The following is a 22,522-nucleotide window of genomic DNA, read 5'->3' on the forward strand; positions in this document are numbered from 1 at the left end:
TTCTTCTCTTCCACTCAAGCAGTTGAGACAACAATGCGATTTTTAATATTTGCTATTTAATTCAGAGTGGCATTGTGGTCCTTTTATCATAATCTCAATGGATGTTTGCAGCTGTCTTATTTGAAGCGATCAAAATAGATTTGATGGTTTTCTGAAAGTCTGATTTTATTATGTGTGGTGTACACTGCCTCCAAACTTCAAGTGCAATATAATGTTTCACCTTTATTGCAGCCTCAGAAACAAAAAAATACTTAAGTCTGTGGGAAAATGCGCGCATTTGACTGGAAACGCTCACATTTAGGGGTTGCTCCTCCACATCTTGGATGAAGGAATCTGCACAGTTGAGTTTTCTACTCAAGCACATAATTGGCCACATACTAGTGCATACCCACTTTTTGTGCCACTGCCAGTGATGTCATAGAGGAGTGGCAGGCGGGAAATGATTTGTAGGTAGAGAGTTCAGAGGAGGCTAACACATGCACGTTGCAGAATAAAGACATGGTTGGGGTCTAGCAGTGTCTTAGATTATATAACACAACACTATCATTCTCCAGGAAAAGCTCTGCTACTTTGTTGTACTGTAAATGTCTTCCTTCTTTTATTATTTTAAGATAACAATTATTCTAAACAAAAGAGGAGAAGTATAATCTTAGAGAACAATCTAACTTAAATATTTGAATGCACGTACAACACTATAAACCTTTAGCATATCAGTATGTGGATTTAAATTATACAATAGATTAAGCAAATAAATCAAACAGTGTACTAATATGATCCAATTTAAGAGGCTATTCAAACTATGTGTTTACTTAGTGTTTTCAAAGTACAAGAAAGAAGAATTGTAACAAATCTATTGAACTTTTGAAAACAAGATATTATTATTATTATTATTATTATCTCATTAAGTGAATCATAACTGTCTTAACAGTAATATTTTGAAATTTTTAATATAAATTGTGTTAGAAATTGAGAACAAGAATTAAATATATGTGTTTGTTGGTAATTACTATGAAGTGGAAAAGGGGTAAGATTAAATAAGCTTTGCTTCTTCCTACTTGTTTTCGGGCATGTTGTAATGAGAAATGGAAAATATGTGATGTATCATATTGGAACTGTGTACATGTTCGAAATAAACCTCTACCAACTAAAAAACGGCAGCGATAAAGCCTGCCAGCTCATGTACACCCCCTTATGGTTAGCCAAAATATTGTGCGCCTTGTCATATGATATTTATCTGCACTTTATTGTCCGATTTGCTAAAATAACGATGTCACACTTACGCTAAAGACAGCTGTAGAAAATTATGGTGTATAACAAATGTTGCCGCAAACATGTTGGCGAACAGACAACCGGGGTGATGAAGGATTGCGCAATCAGAGGGGAGCTTCATCTCAGGTTTTTCTCGGTATTTGATCAGGAAACAATTTCACCATTTTTTACGTAATAAAGGTAAAAAATATATAATTTAATCCTACAGAAAATACATTAAAACACAGTTAAAGCGACAAAAAAATATATATATATTTTTTTAATTATAAGCGCAAGTCATTGGTTCAAAACTACATGAGCAAACTCCTCGGCCTTTTACAAATAAAACAACAATGGACACTTGGACTGCACACTTCCATTTTTCTATAGCCTGAAAATGGTTCGTCACAGACAATGAACTATAGTATATAATAAAATGCCCCGCTTTTATTGATTTATTAAACAATATGTAAATCATTGTTGTTGTACTGCATGAACCATTGTCATATTGTGTATTGGGAATGCAGATCCTGCATATGCAGATACCTTATCTTGTGGCAACAGGCCGTCAATTTTACTCATACTTTATGCATTATTATTTTTGTAAATGACTGATGTCTATGCTTGTACTGTATTTAAAGTCTGCCGAAGTGCTGACTAATGAGGAGGAAGACAGGCAGCCTGCATGTGATCTCCTGTTTGTCTAGCCACAGTTGTTGGCCCCACAGAAGCGGTCATAAATCATGTCATAAATAATGCACTCATGAATAATACTGTTGACCGACATGAAAGAGCCAGTGAGCGGTTACTCTCCACCAGCTTCTACGACCAGGTTGATATTTTAACTACAAACTCATACATTTAATTCACCCATTTAAGCGTTGCAGTCGAAAATACTATAAGACACTGTTGGAATACACATGGGGCATGTACTGTACTGTTTGTCAATTTTGAGGAAGCAGTGAGTCACCAGCCTGCAGGGAAGTGTTAATTAGCACAGGAAAGTGTGCAACCCCCTCAGTGTTAACATCACACCCCTCTGAGGATATCTTCCTATTTGTTTTTCCTCTCAGTGGAGAGCAGGCTGCTTAATTTGTTGTTATTTGTATCCTGCAGTTTTAAGCGCAAAGTTGCAGCTTATCTGCATATTCAATGTTCAGTCAGGTTTATTCCTCCTATAACATTGTTATTGTATCTGATGAGGCTTTTTTGTGTATTTGAAAGAGTTTAAGATGCTTGAGAGCAAGCGACCATGTCAGACAACTATTTGGGATTAGTCCATCCATCCATCCATTTTCTATGGCTTATCCCTTTCTGGGGTCGCGGGGGGTCGCTGGAGCCTATCTCAGCTGCATTTGGGCGGAAGGGTGGGATTAGTCATTAAGTAATATTGTGTCCCTGTTTCCTGATGGGTCAGTGAAGGTAGCACAGGCTCTGTCATTACAGTCTGTGTCATATCTGCATGATATATTAAATGTTTAAATACACAGCATATGTATGACCACTTTACAGCACAGTCAAAGATATTATAATATATATAATATATTTACTTTACAAATGTTACTTTAACTCAGAGGTGTACATAGCACGGCCAAGGGGCACATTCTAAAAATACTACAAAGTGGGATAAAAGAGCATATGGGTGACATGTAACGAGAAAAAGTTGCAAAGTTAACTCTAATAACTTTTTTCTTTAAAACTGTCATTGCTCAAAAAATAATAATGAATCAAAATCAATGTTATAAACTATTGACCTATTCAAGGCTTCAATTACTTCATATCGAATACAATATTTCACTTTGAAATATTTTTGGAGAAAAAAATATTGCGTATTTTGTGTGTTTGCCATAAAAAACAAAGTTTCCTATGACAAGTTGGACATAAACCAAAAAAACATAACATTTGATAGATCTAAAGTTAATCTAGAGATTTAAGCATTTGAAAGTAAAATAAATAATGTTTTTTTGGATCCTTGAGAATTTTTGTGGGAACTGTCATTGCTTAAAAGATCAATGTTTGTTTTTAATGAATTATTGACCTATTTAAGGCTCCAATTACTTCTTATTGAATATTCCACTTTGAAAATTTTGGGGGGTACAGTGTTGCATATTTTGTGTTTTTGCCATAAAAACAGGGTTGACAAAAATAGAATAACACATACAATATATTGACAGATGCTGATCTAGAGATTTAATAAACGTATGACTTATTTTTACAATTTTTATGACTGGGACCCTTTCAGGTCCCCAGAACCAAACTTGAGCAGAGCCCTTAAGGTTAAAAAAATGTGTATACTGTATATTGTAATGGTTTTGAAAATTAAAATATTAAAGTGGCCCCTGTCTGCTTAGATTTTTTTAGTGTGCGGCCCACAGTGGCAACGTTTGGACAACCCTGCTTTAACTGCTGTAGCAGAAAATAGCATGACTGGTTCACAATTGTAATCACAAACCCCACAAGTACCATGATATAAAGCTCCATGTTTTATCATTAAAACAATCTGAATTGTTTTAGTCAAACATTTGTTTACCAATCAAATGTGCTGAAGCCTTGCAGATTATTATTTTTATGATACAGGTGCAGTTAAGTCAAGGGAAACTTTCATTTCTGGGTTTGGATATGATGCAATTTTGCACTTAAACTCAAATAAATCAAACAAACGTACAATGTGAAGAAAACCTAATTTCTTCTGAATTGGAAATTATATTTTAGAAAAAAAAACCACAATTAATTACAAGGCATTACAAAACAGACTTAACATTATAGGTTGTTACTAACTTATTTTAGTGAGCTGGTCTGAGGCATGAAACTTCAGGGCTAAAAAGGAGTCCCACCCCTGCCGCAGTGTGTTTGTACAAGAGTGTTTGTGTTCATTTTGTGTTGAGCTGTTTAAAAAAGCATGATTAAGAAACAAACATTTGCATAAGGCAAACAAACTGTCCAGTCCCATGTTGATAGGAATAAAACTTGAACATTATCTGTCTAAGGCACACTTATTAAAGATTTTTTTTTTTAAACTTCTCTCTGCAATTATTCACAATTTAACTACGGACAAAATCCGATTATCGTGATTGATCTAGAGATGCCTGAATCTGCTCTATAGATTTACTTGACAAACATATGGGATACTTCTTCTGTTGCATTATATGTGTTTTACTTTATTAAATGTTTGAATATATTTAGTGTTTGGCGCAACTGGACCAGATCAGAAGGGAGAGGGGAAGAAAAAAATAATATGAATTCAATATTTTAATCAGTTGACAGTATTAATTATTATTAGGGCAGTCAAAATTAATGTGTTAACGCATGTGATTAATCACAGGAAATTATCACATTAATCATGCAAGTTATTTTGAGCGTACAAGCTCTTTTACCTTGATTGCTATATGGTCAGTGATCAAATCAATACATACGTCAGTACAAAAATGAGTGAGGAGACTCCGACTGGTGTGCTCGCTGGCAAATTGACAGAACTTTAGGTCAAACTGTTACCAAGTTTTGTGCAAATAAATTGCATGCATTCATGTGAAACGTTGATGTAATTACTTTTTAAATAAACACTTAATTACTTAATATATAAGTACTCAATTGAATACAGTTAATCAAAAATATATATGTAGCTAAAGCACTGAAATTATTTTACTCATTATATTGTATACATACATCTATTTCATAATATAAAATATGTATAATATTAACGTAGTGTATTTTATATGTGATTATTTTTGTTAGTTTACTATACTTTTAATCCCAAAAAAATAAATTCACTTGATCCTCCAAATTATAAGTACCAAATTCAATATTTAAATAAACTTTCTGCATCACTCATGACCATCATAGCAGTTTTTAAAGCGCTTTTTTTCATATTGGGAGGTGTCATCAAAGTCCCGTCTTTCGGCCTTCGTGCTGGTGCCACCCTGAATGATGGCGCTCTCATTAGTTAGAATGAGGTCAAGCTTAAAAATGTGTGATGAGTGAAGCGGCAGGCCGGACTAGTTTTTTGATGATAACATGATCTATGTTTGTGCTTTTGCAGGAAAAACCTTTGACAAAGTCTCTCCAGAGGGGTGAAGATCCTCAGTTTGACCAAGTAAGTATGCATGGCTTAATTTGCTACGGGATGCTACCTGAAAAGGCTCATTCGCCCGCAACCAAAAAAGCTCTTTGAGAGCCAGTCAAGGGCAGGCGTGTTTACCTTGAACCCTGGCACTGGTCCGAGGTGTGTCCAGCCGCCGTGTGGTTGCGCAGAGAGCCTCCTTTCACAGCCACAGGGCTGTGTTTGTGCTGCAGCGTGAGGCCATTCAAGCGGCCGCACAGAGCCAGGATTCTTCCCCAGCCTCGCGCTCAATGAAGGCCTCGCTTGTGTACCCACCCCAACGCCCCCCAGCCCGGTGCGGCCGACTCTCCTCCCTTCCTGTGTGCCCGAACCCACCCGTTCCTTCCTTTGACTCACCCCACCCTCCTTCTGTCCCCCCAAGAAGACTGACGCAGGCTCTGCCCATGGGCACCTTGTATTTCTTCCAACCACACCCACTACTTTTAACACACACTTAAGTCAAAACACTCATTCACGTAGCAAGTGTTGATTGAGTACTGGCCCCACAATTTCAAAGCAGGAAGCCGCTGATTGCAATCTGCTATTTAGTTGTGTGTTCTTCTCCTTCTTGCAGTTGTTGAGCACCATGAGCTCTTTGGCCGAGTACTGCCTGCCCTCCATCCTGCGCACTTTGTTCGACTGGTACAAAAGACAAAACGGCCTGGACGAAGAATTTCACGAGTACCGTCCCAGAGCTAACACCAAGTCCAAAAAGTGAGAACGATGATGACGTAAAAGCGTGTGTCTCTGTGAGCCTGTTGTCATGGTTTGTGTCTTTTTACAGCGATGAGCAGCATAGAGATTATTTACTCGAAAGGAGGGACTTGGCCATCGACTTTATCTTCTCACTCGCTCTCATTGAAGTTCTTAAACAGGTGACTTCACTGGTATAAAGTCTTCATTGTTACGATCATCTTCTATGAAATGTTAAGAAATACATATTGTGAAATGAATGCTGCTTTTTATTCAAAATATTAGCATAAATAGCAGTACTATCTTTGTAAAAGCAGAATTGCGATGCATTTTTAACTAATAGTGTGGAAATTGAGTGTAAATAACAATATAAAGCTTACTCTGAGCTACACTCTCATTCATCCCTCCACACCCACAAGGTGCAGCATATTAAGAGAAGTATTGTTAACTGGCTTGGTTTGAGACTCGACAAAAGCTATTAGTCTGGCTAACTAATATTGTTATCTTGCTATCCTAGCAGCAGCCAGCATGGGTCCACAAAAAAATCGATACACATCCGAATCGCAATATTTTTTCATCCCAATTCTAAACCGATTCCTAATTTTCAAAAATTATAAATTAAAAAAACAAAACATTATTTATTTTGTATTTATTATGAGAATCAATTTAAAAATATATGTTTTTAGGCCATCGCCATGCAATCAGAAATAGCTTTTTTTTTAACATGTAACCTGTTTTGAAAAACTTTCATTATAATTATTATACCAAATAATACATTGAGAGAATCGGTTCTAATTCAGAATCCTGTTGAATCAAAAATCGATTTGGAATTGATTCGTGACCCCAGGAATCAGAATCAGATCGAATCGTTAGATGCCCAAAGAGTCACACCCTTAGCAGCTACTATAGTATATTGTATATAGCTACTATGGGGACGGCGTGGCGATGTTGGTAGAGTGGCCGTGCCAGCAATTGGAGGGTTGCTGGTTACTGGGGTTCAATCCCCACCTTCTACCATCCTAGTCACATCCGTTGTGTCCTTGGGCAAGACACTTCACCCTTGCTCCTGATGGCTGCTGGTTAGCACCTTGCATGGCAGCTCCCGCCATCAGTGTGTGAATGTGTGTGTGAATGGGTGAATGTGGAAATACTGTCAAAGCGCTTTGAGTACCTTGAAGGTAGAAAAGCGCTATACAAGTATAACCCATTTATCATTTATTTATTTATTTATAGTTAACCGTTCACGTTAAGAAGGTAACATAGCTAACTGAGCTGCCTGATCCAATTGCGGCACATTTGCAACACGCGTGCACAAACATAACTTCCTGCCGTGCTACTACCGTTTACTTTTTGAGTTAAAAAATGTATCACTTTAATTATTAGTGTACAGTAATGTTAAAGCAAGTTTATTTAGTTACAGTACTAATATACTGATATACATACACAATATGCCACCGGAATCAAATCTAAGATGAAAATGGTAGCTTCAAATTCGAATAATGAATGGTGTGGATGGATAAAGGTTATTTTCATTTTTAAATTGTGGTTGTTAATTATTTCGTTTGCATTTTGTCTAAAAAAAAAAAAAAGCAGTAAAAATGCCTTTACTGTATTTTAGAAAAACTATCGTCAGGTAGGGAATGGAATTTCTTGACTTTTGGTGCATGAGGTTAGCGTGTTAGCTTTTTAACATGAACTGAGTGGCTATTAGCCAGCTAGCTGTTAGGATAGCAAGACAAATAGGTAGATGGATTTTTTTGTTTTTATATATTCGTTAGCTTATTAGCTCAGTTAGCTTAAAATATTAGTTAACTAGACTATTAGGTTTTGTCCTACAAAATGGTATTACAAGGGAAAACTAGATAATCTAACAGTACTCTAGGTGGATCTGTTGTGAGAGGAGAATGCAGTCTGCTGAAAATGATGGAAAGCACTTTTTAACATGAAATGAGTGGCTATTAGCTGGCTCGCTGTTAGGATAGCAACACAGATAGATAGATGGATTTTTTTTTTTATATATATATATTTGAAAGCTTAGTTAGCTTCAAATATTAGTTAGCCAGACTATTAGGTTTTGTCTTGCAGAGTGGTATTACAAGAGAAGTCTACCTAATCAAACAGTTACCTACAGTTTACGTGTATATGTAAACATGTCATTCTTTTATGTCACTAGATGCCACTGCACCCGGTCCTCGATGGTCTAGTCAATGAGGTCATCAACTTAGCCTTCAAGCACTTCAGATACAAAGAAGGGTAAAAAGCGTTTGACTTTTCCATATTATTTGTCACTTTTTGCCACCTACTGTACTGTAGGAGTGTTTTTTTTCTTTCTATTGCAGATATCACGGTCCTAACACTGGCAACATGCACACTGTAGCTGACCTCTATGCTGAGGTTATTGGCGTATTGGCTCAAACTAAGTGAGTACTTTTCCCAAATAAAGAGCTGTTATTGTATTATTTTCTGCTAGATGTCCATTAATTCTTTACCGCCCACGGTGCCCTGTTCAGGACACTGGAACGCAGCGCAGGGACAACACGTTTTTGGACAGTATTCCTCCCTCATACCAAACTAGGACTGGAAATTGATGTCTGTCCAGTTGATGTTTTCAGATCATGTGCAGCACGGAACAAAGCTCCTAAAATAGAGACTGGGTTGAGCCGCATATTGCAGCAAATGAGAAGTTATGGTCCAAACTTGACCTATTAAATGTTTATAAGGTGTTGTTTCTCAAAATTGTGTTATAGGACAGTATCAGCAGTTTGTCCTCACGAAGCCAAGACTCAGAGCACTTGATTTTCCCACAAGCACATGTGTGATCTCTTGATATAAATTAGTGTCTATATTTAGTCTCATCTCTGGTTCAATTGGAGCAAAGGATCAGGTGCTAAATTAGCAGCTCAACTTTTGCATGCAGACTCACAGTCTGCTTGTGTAGGGTCGAACTCTAAGGAGGAAGGGGAGGGGTGATATTTTTAGGAGGCATGTGTCCTGGAATAGCATCTAGGTTCTCTTTGGAATTCTGCCAAGAGATCCAGAAAGTGCCAATTTATCTGACTGGGCCAATGTGAGAGATTCAGTGTGCCTTATATATGACATTTTGCTATTTTCTCAGGTTCCCTGTCGTGAAGAAGAAGTTCATAACTGAGTTGAAGGAGCTGAGACAGAAGGAACAGAGTCCATATGCAGTCCAGAGTACTATCAGCCTCATCATGGGGGTCAAGTTCTTCCGAATTAAGATGTATCCCGTCGAGGATTTCGAAGCTTCTTTTCAGTTCATGCAGGTAGTCCAGACTTCTGAGGGTACACATGTACATGAGTGTTTTTGAAAATGAATTTTATCACCACTTTGGGGTTAAAATATATGTGTACACTATAAACTATGCAGGCTGTCAAACACATGCAAAAGCAACAGCTCTGAATCCTAAGGTCGTGCTGGCCAAACATGACGTCATATCTGGAAAAAACACAAACACAAATTTGTTAATTGACGAAAAAAAGGGAATCATATGTGTTGGCTTAAGTGCATGCTAAAAATGGAAAGCCATTTTAGCCAATCCGATGCCTGACGAAAGTCATATCTGAAAAAAAGCACAAACACATCAATGAGGAATTGAAGAAAACAACAGGTGTGGTTGTGAACTAACAGTGAAGTCTACAGTAGGAAAGGGATTCACTTGACACGTGACTAATTGGGGGGTTGCGCTATCCACTTTACCCGCCACATGGCAGTAGAGTGGTAAATATCTTAAAATGTGTCCAACTTCGACCTCAGCGTCAGTTGCTGTGTAAAGTGGCGCTTTCCATCATTTTCAGCAGACTGCATTCGCCTCTCAAAAGAGATCCACCTAGGAATGGGTGCGTATGAATCCCTTCCCTACTGTATGCCAAAACATACAGGTGGCACTATAACCCCCAACTTTAATAAGCCAATTAGATGCCCGATGAAAGTCATATCCGGAAATATCACAAACACAGGAATGGTGAATTGTGTCAAAAACGACAGGTCATGCTGAAACTAATTATTTGTGGTGCCGGTAAAAATCTATTCACTTCCGAATCGCGATTCCTATTTATTAAGATTAGAAATTGATTAAAAATTTGCAAGAATTTATTTTTAAAAATATTTTTTTTAGGCCATCCCCAAGCTTACTCAGGTCATACAACCGCAGCCAATCGGAGCTTTTGTAACCTGTAACCTGTTTTGAAACGTTTTATAGTCATTGATATACTGTACCTAGTAATGTAATGCAAAAAACAAGAATCAAGATTTGATTGTGAATCGAATCGTCGCCTCAAAAATCTAAATCAAATTGAATCTTGAGTCGTAAGATTCACATCTCTAATAATTATAAGGCTGTTTAGGCCAATCAGATGCCTGAAGAAAGTCGTATCTGGAAAGGCGCAACAACAAAAACAAAAACAAAGAAAAGGGGTATTGATTGAGATTGATTGAGACTTTTATTAGTAGGTTGCACAGTGAAGTACATATTCCGTACAATTGACCACTAAATGGTAACACCCGAATAAGTTTTTCAACTTGTTTAAGTCGGGGTCCACTTAAATTGATTCATGATACAGATATATACTATCAGATATATACTATCATCATAATACAGTCATCACACAAGATAATCACATTGAATTATTTACGTTATTTACAATCCGGGGTGTGGGGGGGGGGGTTAGTTTTGGTTGTTATCATCAGTCATCAACAATTGAGAACAGAGAAATGGATATTGGAACAGTGTAGGTCTTACTTGGTAGGATATGTACAGCAAGTAGTGGACATAGAGAGAGAGAGAGAAAGAGAGAGAGAGAGAGATCAGAAGGCATAAGAAAAAGTATCTGCATTTGATTGTTCACATTTGATTAATAACAATCCGGGGAGTGTGTTAGTTTAGGGTTGTAGCTGCCTGGAGGTGTACTTTTATAGTGGTTTTGAAGGAGGATAGAGATGCCCTTTCTTTTACACCTGTTGGGAGCGCATTCAACATTGATGTGGCACAGAAAGAGAATGAGTTAAGACCTTTGTTAGATCGGAAACTGGGTTCAACGTGGTTAGTTGAGCTCCCCCTATATTGTATTGTTCTTCACATTTGGATATTAAGAAAACAATATCAGTAGAAGTTAAGGTGCAAACAATGACTTATATATAAGAGAAAATACTAAATTGCACTAAATGTGTTCTTTGCAGGAATGTGCCCAGTACTTCCTGGATGTTAAGGACAAGGACATAAAACATGCCCTGGCTGGGCTTTTTGTGGAAATTTTGGTTCCTGTTGCGGCGGTAAGTTCCCCATTGCGATATTGTCATATGGTTTTATTATTATCATGTTTGGTGGACATGTTTGCAACATGCATCATCCACTGCAGGCGGTGAAGAATGAAGTGAACGTGCCCTGCTTGAGGAACTTCGTGGACAGCTTGTACGACACAACCCTCGACCTGTCTGCAAGGAAAAAGCACTCACTGGTTAGTTAACAGCTGCAAGCAAACACACATGTGACATGGCTCATGGAGATGTTTAATTGTATCGCTCTGATTGTTTAAAACACTGATGAATGGATTTCCTCAAAGTTATGCTTGTACAATGTTCTCTTGCAACATGAGTGTCCTTATTAAAAAGCAAAATCTGTATCTAAAATGCTGCCTATAAGAAGGTAATAAAGGAGTGGGACAGGAGGGCACAAATGTTAGCAATACTAGCATAGCTATGTGAGCTTAAGTGCTAACATTACACTCACATTTTCCCAGCAACATCATGCGAGGTAAACATATTTGCTGATGAAAAACAAAATGATCTAACCTAGAGCTCAGACTTACTTTTGTTCCTAATAGTGTGGAAAATTTTAGGATGTATTGTGAAGTCTGTTTTTTTCACAGTGGAACTTTGATTTACAAACTTTATCAGCTCTTAAACAGGGTCCATAAATAGAAAAGTTTGTATATTTGAGCACATTTCCCCATAAGAAACAATGTTGATATGAATAACATGAATTCCAGCCTTGACAAAAATCCCTATTTTAGTAAAAGTTTGTACACTTTAAACACAAAATAAAGCGCTATACAGTGCTCTATATCATACAATCATAACAAGTTGGTATGGATCAACCTTTCCTTTATTAACAAAGCCAAAAACTGGCTGAACTGTCCTCAATTGCAGCCGCCCTTTCAACACGCACTAACAGAGTGTCTTGAGCCCCGTGGTGCACTCACAGTTTAAAATCACATAACTCCTTAACTTTAACAAAATAAAATCCACTTTATCTTGTTGTTGAATCTTCCTGGCGTGAAGCGGAAGGGAGGGTGATGTCGGCGGGAGGCTCTGTCATACAAGGCTTTGGATACTTCCTGAATGTTTCAAAACACACATTGCTTGTCCTCTGCTTTATTTAGAGTCACGTTGAGCTAGTATAACTAGGAACATTTTGTGAAAAGGCTAAAAAGCAGTGAAAAATCAACAAAGTGGCACCTAGCACAGTGGCTAACGCCTGCAAGACTGAGCTGACAATCAATGAGCACCGGAGATTGATCAGACCGCCCACAATGCATGTTTGGCTGGGCACAGAATGGCTGCGCTGTGAGGTACACAACAGGTGAATGAAATATTTGTACACTGAGACAAGGTTCATATACCAACGCATATTTTATCCAGTCTGTGATTCGTAAATATAAAAAGTTTGTACAATGAGGGGTTCATACATCGAGGTTCCACTACAAAGCTGTCTTCTGTGAAATGGTAGGCCTGGGGGCCAAATCCGGCCCTGGAATGATACCATTCTCAAATCAAATCAAACATTATTTATAAAGCGCTTTTCAAACATAAAAGAAATGCAACGCAAAGTGTTTTGCAAACTTAAAAACAATACCCCGATGAACCAGATCCCCCATTATCACACACTCACACGCATGCACGGACACAAATACCAAACACACACATACACACATATGCAACTATATGAACAAATGAATGCATGGCTGAGTACAGAGGAGCCAGGTGAGTAAACACTGGCCCCAGGGAACATGCGTTATCAGTATCATGCAGTATCATGCTTTAAACCCTGCTTCAAAAAGCTGTGCATTGCAACACGTGCTCATTGTAGCCATTCATGCTGACTTCCTCATGTTTATTTATAAAAAAAAATCAAAACAAATTGTTGCATTCATTTTTGTTTTGTCGGTTAAAGTGTTTTATATATTGTGCTCCTGAGTTAATGTTGCTTATCACTTTGAATTATTATTTATTGAGTTTATTGTATATTATTTTTCAATATCAAGTCTGTTAAAAACTGTCTATAGTTTAAATAAGGATTTTTTTTATTTCAGGCAAATTGACTCATTAATAGTTTCTGTTACAGACTAAAAATCAAATGTTTATAAAGTATTTTTTGTTTTTGAGTTGATCTATTTTACTTTTGTCTTTTTTTGTTTTCTTTAATGTTAATTAAGATACAATGTTATTTGTGTTAACAATTTTTTTGACAAATGATACTATTTATTAGGGCGGTGAATCTTTGGCCACCACATGATTTGATTCGATTATTGGGGAAACGATTCGATTAAGAATCATTTTTTTAATTCAAACGATTCTAGATCCGAAATCAATACTTTTTTAATAACATTGGGTGCCAGTTCTATGATTAACTACATTCTTCCATAAAATAGATAAACAGCTCTGATAATTGTTTTTATTATTTAAAATAAAAATGTTTTTGTTTTATAAAATTCTACCCAAACATTTAATAAAGTCAACTACTGTTAAGGCAGTGCTCCTCAATTGTCATATTCTGGTACAGAAAAAAAAGCATGTTGTCCGAGGTTCAGGGGACCCCGTCCCACTATTAGAGAAGAACTGTGTTAAGGCAACAAGAGAAATATCCAACACTTCTCTTTCCTAAAGTAATTATGTAAAGCAAATATGGAAATCCACATCAACAATATGATTTGCTTGAGTGGCTGGACAGGACAGATAAAAATAATAATAAAACAATACATTTTTTATTTTTTTAATCGATTAAGAATCTTTGAAATAAGAATCGTGATTCATTCGAAAAAAATATTATTATTTTTGACACCCCTACTATTTATAGTTACGGTAGAAAGTGGGGGTGTGCAAAATATTTTCTTCTCCCTAGGGGAGCTTAACAGAAATAATTGAGTGGCACTACATTAAAGCAATGCAATCTATGCTCAAAGAACATTTGTTTACTCCCAAAACAGGCTTTTTACCCCCTAGTGACGTGCCTGCTGTGTGTCAGCCAGAAGCAGTTCTTCCTCAACCGATGGCATGTCTTCCTCAACAACTGCCTCTCAAATCTGAAGGTAACTCAACGCAACTTTTTCCCAAATTGTTCCCACCATTTTGGTAGCAAAGAATTGTTCAAAAGGTCTCAGTAGGACGAAACATTAAGACCTTTCTGCCTTTAATTCCACACTAAAGAATGTCGTCATGTTGCAGAGTCGAGACCCTAAGATGGCTCGTGTGGCACTGGAGTCTCTGTATCGCCTGCTGTGGGTTTACATGATCAGAATAAAATGTGAGAGCAACACTGCGACGCAAGGGTAAGTGTCAGTTCTTCCTTAAAACGCTTATTGCCAGTGTTATTATTTACAGCTTCTCTTCTGTCTTTTTCCATGCAGTCGGCTCAACACTATCATAACAACACTTTTCCCCAAAGGATCTCGCAGTGTGCTACCAAGAGACATGCCTCTCAACATCTTTGTCAAAATTATACAGTTTATTGCACAGGTAATCTATCCCACATGAGTGTGTAACAACTATAACAACTAAGTATCCTATTAAACTTTTCATTACAGGAAAGACTTGATTTTGCCATGAAAGAAATTATTTTTGATCTTTTGTGTGTCGGGAAACCTGCTAAAGCCTTCAGTCTCAATCCAGAGGTACCCATCTAATGTTTGAAATATTTGTAGAAAACACAGCTTAGAACAATTTTTTTTTTTGCACAGAGAATGAATATCGGTCTGAGAGCATTCCTGGTCATAGCCGACAAACTCCAGCAGAAGGACGGCGAGCCCCCGATGCCCAACACGGGTTGCACTTTGCCCTCAGGGAACACGCTGCGAGTAAAGAAGACATACCTGAGCAAAACGCTGACAGACGAAGAGGCCAAAGTCATCGGTGAGGGAGTCTTGATTGCAGCCAGGAATGTTTAAAATGCTCACTTTGAATCTAAGCTTTTGTTGTACGTCTCCCACAGGGATGTCCCAGTATTACTATCACGTGCGTAAGGCTATCGACAACATACTGAGACACCTGGACAAGGAGGTGGGACGCTGCATGATGATGACTAATGCACAGATGCTGAACAAGGAGCCTGAGGACATGATCACGTATGTACAAAATGCCGCAACGCCAACTATAAATGGTGCCTCCATTGTTGTAATTTACTTACGCAATTGCAGAGGTGAAAGGAAGCCCAAGATTGATTTGTTCAGGACGTGTGTCGCCGCCATCCCTCGCATGCTGCCTGATGGGATGTCCAAGACAGAGCTCATAGATCTGCTCTCACGGTGAGAGAATGTCTTAAATGTCCAGTAAGCCCTTGTTTATCACTATTAATTGGTTCTGGAACTGACTGCAGTAAATTAATTAGCACAAAGTACGAATAATGAATTCAAAATCTAATATTTTCACAGCTAGAGCATTAAAAATCTGTTTACTATGTCACAGACACGCATCACTGCGATAGTTTTGACCCCAAAATGTGAAGACAGGAGACAAAGTGCAGGTAGGATTATATTTATTCCTCAACAGGGAAGTGCACAGGAAGTATATAAAGCTATGCAGGCTAGCTATGCTGAAAAAAAACATACAGAGCAATCAGCAATGCAAATAAAGAGAGTTACAAACATAACGATCCAGCTCTGTCTGAAGCGCCTGATGGCAACTTGAAACCGGTGTGCCTAGATTGCCAATCAGAGATAGGTGAGGGAGCCAGCGCCCAAGCCAGAGGAGTGGTGGAGCCAAACAAGAAGTGGAACAAAAATAAGAGCGATGGAAAGGAAGCAAATACATAAAAAATAAGGAAACAAAGCACAAAAGGATGGCCAATAAGATAAAGTCAGACCTGGGGGATAGGTCATGACATAGCTCTATTTTACCATAAATCCCAGTGCATCAATCAATGCACTGCATTATGTAAAACATTATATTAAATTTGAATTCATAATTAATTATTAAAAAATATGTATTATTTTGAAAAATATTTACTTGATTAATAAGTCTTGTTGTTTTTTTTAAGTTATTTGTTATCTATATTTAATGTTAATTATTCCATGTTATGTTCAGATCACAGTTACTTACAAAATAACAAATTCAATTACAGCAAATATGGGCATATACATCAACAATATGATTTGCTTAAGTAGCTGGACAGGACATAAAAAAAGAACAAATTCAAATTTGGTGCAAATCTGGATAAAGTGCATATATTGTACAGTCCACCCAGAACCAAATTGCAAACAACATATCCTTCTCCGTGAACAGGAAGTGGGTTGCTAATTAGCAAACAGAAGTACAAATATTACTTTTTTCCACTTATATGAACACTTGGACCATGGGTGTCCAAACATTTTTTGCGTACTTAAAAATTGAAGGATGCCGGGGTCGCTTTGATATACTTTGTTTGTTTATAGATGCTATAAGAAACAAAACAGAAGAGAAATCCAACCAAAAAAAGGAGGAGATAAAGCTTTTAGTTTTTCATGTAATATCAAATAAAATATTTTGTAATTTATAAATTAATTTTAACTTTCAGAATAAAACCAAGCTTCTTTCTCCTACAGCTTGACGATCCACATGGATGATGAGCTCCGACTCATAGCCCAGAATTCATTACAAAGCCTGCTGGTGGATTTCGCGGACTGGCGCGACGACGTCCTGTTTGGATTTGCCAACTTTGTGTTGCGTGAGGTCCAAGACACCCACCAGAGCCTGTTGGATACGTCGCTCAAACTGCTGCTGCAACTGCTCACACAGTGGAAACTCACAGTGGCGGCCCCGGGGAAGGTCGCTAAGATACACACTGCTGAGGTGCGTGCGGCCATCATCGTTATCCCGTCAATACGAAAGCATCATTTTGAGATCGTCTTCCTGAACTGGATAGTTTTTTTGTCTTATCTCACAGCTGCTGCAGACAAGTTCCAATGCAAACATGGCTCCAGAGCGAGGCCCTCACACCGCCGTTCTGCACGCCGTAGAAGGTCTGGCCCTCATGCTGCTCTGCTCCTGTCAGCTCAGCACACGGAGGCTCGCCATCGCCGTCCTCAAGGAGATCCGCAGCCTCTTTACGGTCATCGGCCAGTCTGAGGTACAGATGGAAATGAGGTGACGTTTGGTAGTTGAGTTGAGCCAACTTTGCTGTCCTTTTGACATCTGCAGGACGATGATAAACCAATGATTGAGGTCATGGACCAGCTCAGCCCTGTGATACTCGAGAGCTTAGTCAATGTTGCTGTCTCCGACACAGTAAGTGAGGCATGATCTGAGATAAGCTTTCATCAGATTCCCATTTAAAGTAAAATGCCCTCCCGTTTCAAATGCCTTTGAATATATACTAGCATCTAATCCAGATTTTTTTCAACGTTTTATCATCATTAAACAAATTAAGTTCCGACGCAAAACAGATATCTCGATTTTCCTCCATTTTCTGAGCTTTTCATGAAGCAGCCATCCTGTGTTGCAATTGAATCGTTTCTAAGAACCAAAATAATAGTCTCAATTTGAAAAATACACATATATTACAAAATATAATTTTGTAATATATGTGTTATTTTGATAATTTTTTTAAAATGTTGTACACATTTTGCAGCAAAAACAGGTAACTCCAAACGTTTCTTTGCAAAAACAAACCAAGCAATCTTATATGGTGCCAGCCTGGCCATAAAAATTAATGAAAACAGATCTGTTTTTTTCAGGGGAATGCTTATTCCATCACTGTAATTAATAAATTTAATCCAAAACAACACCTTTTTGAGGTGATTCCTGGACAGGGTGTTCGGGGTTTACATTGACAGCTGCATCACGGGACAACAACAGCAGAGTAAACACACGACTCCACCTTTCTTGCTCACGATCTGGTCATATTTATCAGGGCAGGCGAGGGCACCACACGCTCACTGATTTCATCAAAGTTACTCATTTGTTATGCTTTAATTTAGTTACACTCACGGCAAAAGAGACACAAAGTGAACGGACATGAGCCCTGATGGTGGATGACGTCATCAAATTTGGATGCACTGATTGATTCTGATGGATTTGTCTTGTCACAAAGACAGCAGGGCGATTGTCGCTTTCTGAAGTAAACAGAATATTCAACAGTGAAATGTGAAATACATGTCGCTTTTGTGAAAAATTTGTTTTTACCTCCTATTTAGTATTTAGTGATAGGAACAGCTTAAAATCGGCAGAATGCCGTTTATCGTTTTTTTGCACCTGAACTCTTCAAGGACATTGTGTTGATAGCGGTCAAGTTTTTCCAACCAATCTTGCTCAAGTTGTACACACAAGTGCTTGTCAGTGCCCTTAAGCTATTTACCAAATTTAGTGATGATTTGATTAAACAGCCTAAAGTTACAGCTGCGTTCATTTGTAGAGTGCATTGAGCTGTATAAGAAATGTCAAATCAGTTCGACTGACGGACGGGGTCAACTTTTGGGGTTTAATATTAGCGCCACCATATGATGTATTTGTATATACTGTGTAGTATGTAAATACAGTACAAATGTTCGCCCTTTTGTGTGCAGGGGATTAGGTATAGAAGTAGTAGCTTACACATGAAATACATTTCACAGATCCTTTATGATCCATAAGTAGCTTGCTAACTAACAGACCGATGAATAATCAAACAAAAAATGCTAATGATGTTTACTTTTTGTAACACTTGTTGGAAGTGTGTAAGAATTGCTAGAAATAAAAAATCATTTGCTTTGCCTTATAAAGCAACTAAAAGTTGACCTTGTTTTGCCTATCAGGCTAACACGTCCGCTGGCCACCACGTAGACCTTCAGTGGCTGGTGGAGTGGAACGCCCGGCTCGTCAACAGTCACTACGACATCCGCAGCCCCTCGCACGTTTGGATCTTGGCGCAGTCGGTGAAGGACCCATGGGTGCTGTGCATGTACAGCCTTCTCCGGCAGGACCACCTGCCCAAACACTGCCCTACGGCCCTCAGCTACGCATGGCCCTATGCCTTTACTCGAATGCAGATGCTCATGCCTGTGGTGGACCCCAAGTAAGTTTGCTTGAAACACCTACACTAGACACTGTGTCCGTATACTGTATTTGTAATAAATTGCAACTTCTCCTTGTATATTAAACTGTTGCTATAAACAACTCAGATCTCTCAATATGTTCTATCACTTTGCATTTCCAGTAACCCGGTCAATGCAAAGAAAACTAGCACGTCCGGCAGCACTGACAACTACGTAACCCTATGGAGGAACTACTTGATCCTTTGCTTTGCTGTGGCCAAGCCCAGCGTCATGAGCCCCGGCCACCTGAGAGCATCGACATCTGAGATCATGACGGCCACGCCCGACAGCGCCGTGGGCTACGATAAGGTAGCAGAGTCCTTTTATGCTTTGTCCCTTGGTATCAGGAGTAAGATATCAAATTAGTTAGGATCAGTTACACGGCTGCAACATGTTTATTCACTGTTCTGGCTGTTCACGTAGTCATTAAGCAAATGTAAAGTAATGTTGTGGTTTGATGTTTCAGGTGGTCGCAGGTTGTCCGTCTGTTGCTTGGCTCCTCAAGCAGTTGGTTCCACTCATGAGGGCTGAGAGTGTGGAGCTGACAGAATCATTGGTTCTGGGCTTTGGCCGCACCAATTCCCTCGTCTTCAGGTATTTCCCACAGAAGCAGTACAACGGAAGTCAGAACACAGTTCATAGTTTTTTGAAGTAATTAAAGCATACTGACCTCTATTTGTGTGGATTTAAATGTGGGGCACACAGAGGATTACTGTGATGCTTTGTTGTTATTTATTGTAGCGTCTAACATATTTTAGGTTAAGTGCTTTTTGTTGATTAAAAACTTATAATAATATATTCGCTGTTGATTGGCACAATGACCGCTGGTTGACATATGTGTCTGGGTGCAGGGAACTTGTGGAGGAACTTCATCCACTAATGAAAGAGGCACTGGAAAGAAGACCAGAGGTTGTTTGTTTTCATTTTAAGCACAGTCTTAAATGCTCTAATTATAACTGTTTATTTACCTATACCGTGAAAACTTAATTTTCTTTTAACTTAACAATGATTTGGAGTGCATGAAAAAGTGGGATGGAAAATGACCACATTGTCATTTATTTGCAAGAATACTGAGCAAAAGCAGCAACAGAACCAACATTTTTAAAAATGCTAATTGCTCAGCCAGCATTATTACCGCTAATGTAATACAAATTGTGTTTTACCTTGACTGCAGGCCAAAGTGGACCAAATCTGATTTTTTCTAAATCTGATTTTCTCCAGCTGACTGTTTAGTTTACAACTAAAATGTGATATTTATCAGACTCACGTGCACAGGCCTCAATGCAGCCCCAATGTGGCCTTGACGTCACTTGCATGCACAGTTCGATACATTGAAAACAAAGAAAGTGGACCGGATTCCGTAAATGAACAAGGAGGTCGCGACTATCTAACTAACATGGACGCCAAAGATAAGCGTGTTGGTGGGTTTGTGCCGTGGCTGTTGTGTAGAGCAAGTAGGCAAATGTTGGAGAAGAACAGCAGGAGGAGAAATAAGAGATATGTTAATTGCATTGCCGCTAACGCGAATGACGTAGCTTGTGCAAAGAGGATATAAAAGTCACAAACATGTCGCATTGCCAAAAGATTCCAAACTCTTTCAGACTACCTCCTGATGTGGCCCAAATCTAATGCGAAAATATAGGATTTGAAGCAGCACTTTGAAGTGTTTACACTGCCGAAAATAAGAGATGTGTTAATTGCATGTGTCCATTGAGGGCACAAAAAAATCAGATTTGGTGTCAAATGTAAACAGAGCCCTTGTTTCAAATCTATAGCTGAGTACCAAAACTGTCGTTTCTCAGCTCACACAAAGGTAAAAAAAATCCTCTGGATGCCAACTAGGCATGATACTTTAAATGCAGACTCTGCCATCTTGTGCAGATAATTTAAAAAAAAAACTACACCAAGAGGTCGCCTACAGCCACAGCAGCTATGCCTATATATTTTGACCCGGCAACAACAGAAGATTTGGTAGTTAATTTAAAAGAGGGCTTAAATAGAGCATGTACAGTAAGATCAGAGCATCTAATTGTTTTTGTGCCTCACTCTTCCCTTCCTTATTTTCCATAAAAGCACATACCTGCATAGGTTTCTTATGTCATTATGGATCGTTCTCAATAATTAATAATAATTTCTACAGAACAAGAAGCGGCGCGAACGTCGGGACCTTCTGCGACTTCAGCTATTGCGCATCTTTGAGCTGCTTGCTGACGCTGGCGTCATCAGTGACAGGTCTGAGCTTCTGGCAGAATGTTATTTAAAAAACTGTCATACCTGAGCGCTGAATCATCTGCCTGTGTTTTTAGTACAAATGGTGCTCTTGAACGTGACACCCTCGCCCTCGGCGCTCTCTTCTTGGAGTACGTGGACCTGACCCGGATGCTTTTAGAAGCTGAGAATGATAAAGACGCAGAGATTCTGAAGGACATCCGAGCTCACTTCAGCGCCATGGTAGCCAACCTCATCCAGTGTGTGCCAGGTAGTCGCACACACGGCACACTTATAACAGCAGTTAATGATTATACGTTGCTAAGCCTTGATAAGTCCACAATTCATTTTATTTATCTTAATACCAATGTTCTTATGTTTTTTATGTGTCATTATGAATTTGCACTAAATGAGTTTGCTTGCAATTTCGTTGTACAATGTACAATGACAATAAATATATATTCTATTCTATTTTTGGACACTAACATTTCATAATTGAATGGAAATTTCAATTTCAGTAGTAAAATGTTTTGGATACTTTAACATTCTGCAGACTTTTAACAGTTAGATGAGTACACACTTGACTTATTTTCCCTCCATAGTGCATCACAGGCGCTTCCTGTTTCCACAACAAAGCCTACGGCATCATCTCTTCATCCTCTTCAGCCAGTGGGCAGGCCCCTTCAGCATCATGTTCACCCCTTTGGACCGCTACAGTGACAGAAATCACCAGATCAAAAGATATCAGTACTGTGCCTTGAAGGTAAACATATAAGGTCTTATCTGCTAAGATCCCTAATAACAAGTACAAAATAGCGTGTGAAAACAAATACATTGCGCTTATTATTAGGGGTCGTGTCGCAGGTGATTAACTAAGACTGTATGCGCAATAGATAACATGAAAGTGATAAATAAAAGTGATGCATGCCGCCCTATTTAAATGAGGTTTTGGCAGGTACTATGACTGGCACTATGGAGACAGTCATTTATTGAACGTCC

General features: G+C 38.5%; 1 protein-coding gene across 4 annotated transcripts in view; it reads left to right on the top strand.

Annotated features, from left to right (window-relative positions):
* LOC133658420 (protein furry homolog) overlaps positions 1–22,522 on the top strand; it is a 94,332-nt gene that overhangs the window by 25,670 nt on the left and 46,140 nt on the right. For all 4 annotated transcript variants that reach the window (XM_062060450.1, XM_062060453.1, XM_062060451.1 and 1 more), the window contains exons 3-27: positions 5,285–5,338; positions 5,919–6,058; positions 6,129–6,219; positions 8,211–8,290; positions 8,377–8,457; positions 9,153–9,321; positions 11,235–11,327; positions 11,414–11,512; positions 14,261–14,362; positions 14,499–14,602; positions 14,681–14,789; positions 14,858–14,944; positions 15,011–15,182; positions 15,262–15,394; positions 15,467–15,574; positions 16,850–17,096; positions 17,191–17,373; positions 17,445–17,531; positions 19,037–19,296; positions 19,438–19,624; positions 19,782–19,909; positions 20,167–20,224; positions 21,456–21,547; positions 21,622–21,794; positions 22,126–22,286. In XM_062060450.1, the coding sequence (XP_061916434.1) occupies positions 5,285–5,338; positions 5,919–6,058; positions 6,129–6,219; positions 8,211–8,290; positions 8,377–8,457; positions 9,153–9,321; positions 11,235–11,327; positions 11,414–11,512; positions 14,261–14,362; positions 14,499–14,602; positions 14,681–14,789; positions 14,858–14,944; positions 15,011–15,182; positions 15,262–15,394; positions 15,467–15,574; positions 16,850–17,096; positions 17,191–17,373; positions 17,445–17,531; positions 19,037–19,296; positions 19,438–19,624; positions 19,782–19,909; positions 20,167–20,224; positions 21,456–21,547; positions 21,622–21,794; positions 22,126–22,286 (3,198 nt within the window). The remainder of the gene's footprint in view (positions 1–5,284; positions 5,339–5,918; positions 6,059–6,128; positions 6,220–8,210; positions 8,291–8,376; positions 8,458–9,152; positions 9,322–11,234; positions 11,328–11,413; positions 11,513–14,260; positions 14,363–14,498; positions 14,603–14,680; positions 14,790–14,857; positions 14,945–15,010; positions 15,183–15,261; positions 15,395–15,466; positions 15,575–16,849; positions 17,097–17,190; positions 17,374–17,444; positions 17,532–19,036; positions 19,297–19,437; positions 19,625–19,781; positions 19,910–20,166; positions 20,225–21,455; positions 21,548–21,621; positions 21,795–22,125; positions 22,287–22,522) is intronic.

The sequence above is a fragment of the Entelurus aequoreus genome, linkage group LG10 (assembly GCF_033978785.1).
Source record: "Entelurus aequoreus isolate RoL-2023_Sb linkage group LG10, RoL_Eaeq_v1.1, whole genome shotgun sequence".
NCBI lineage: Eukaryota > Metazoa > Chordata > Actinopteri > Syngnathiformes > Syngnathidae > Entelurus > Entelurus aequoreus.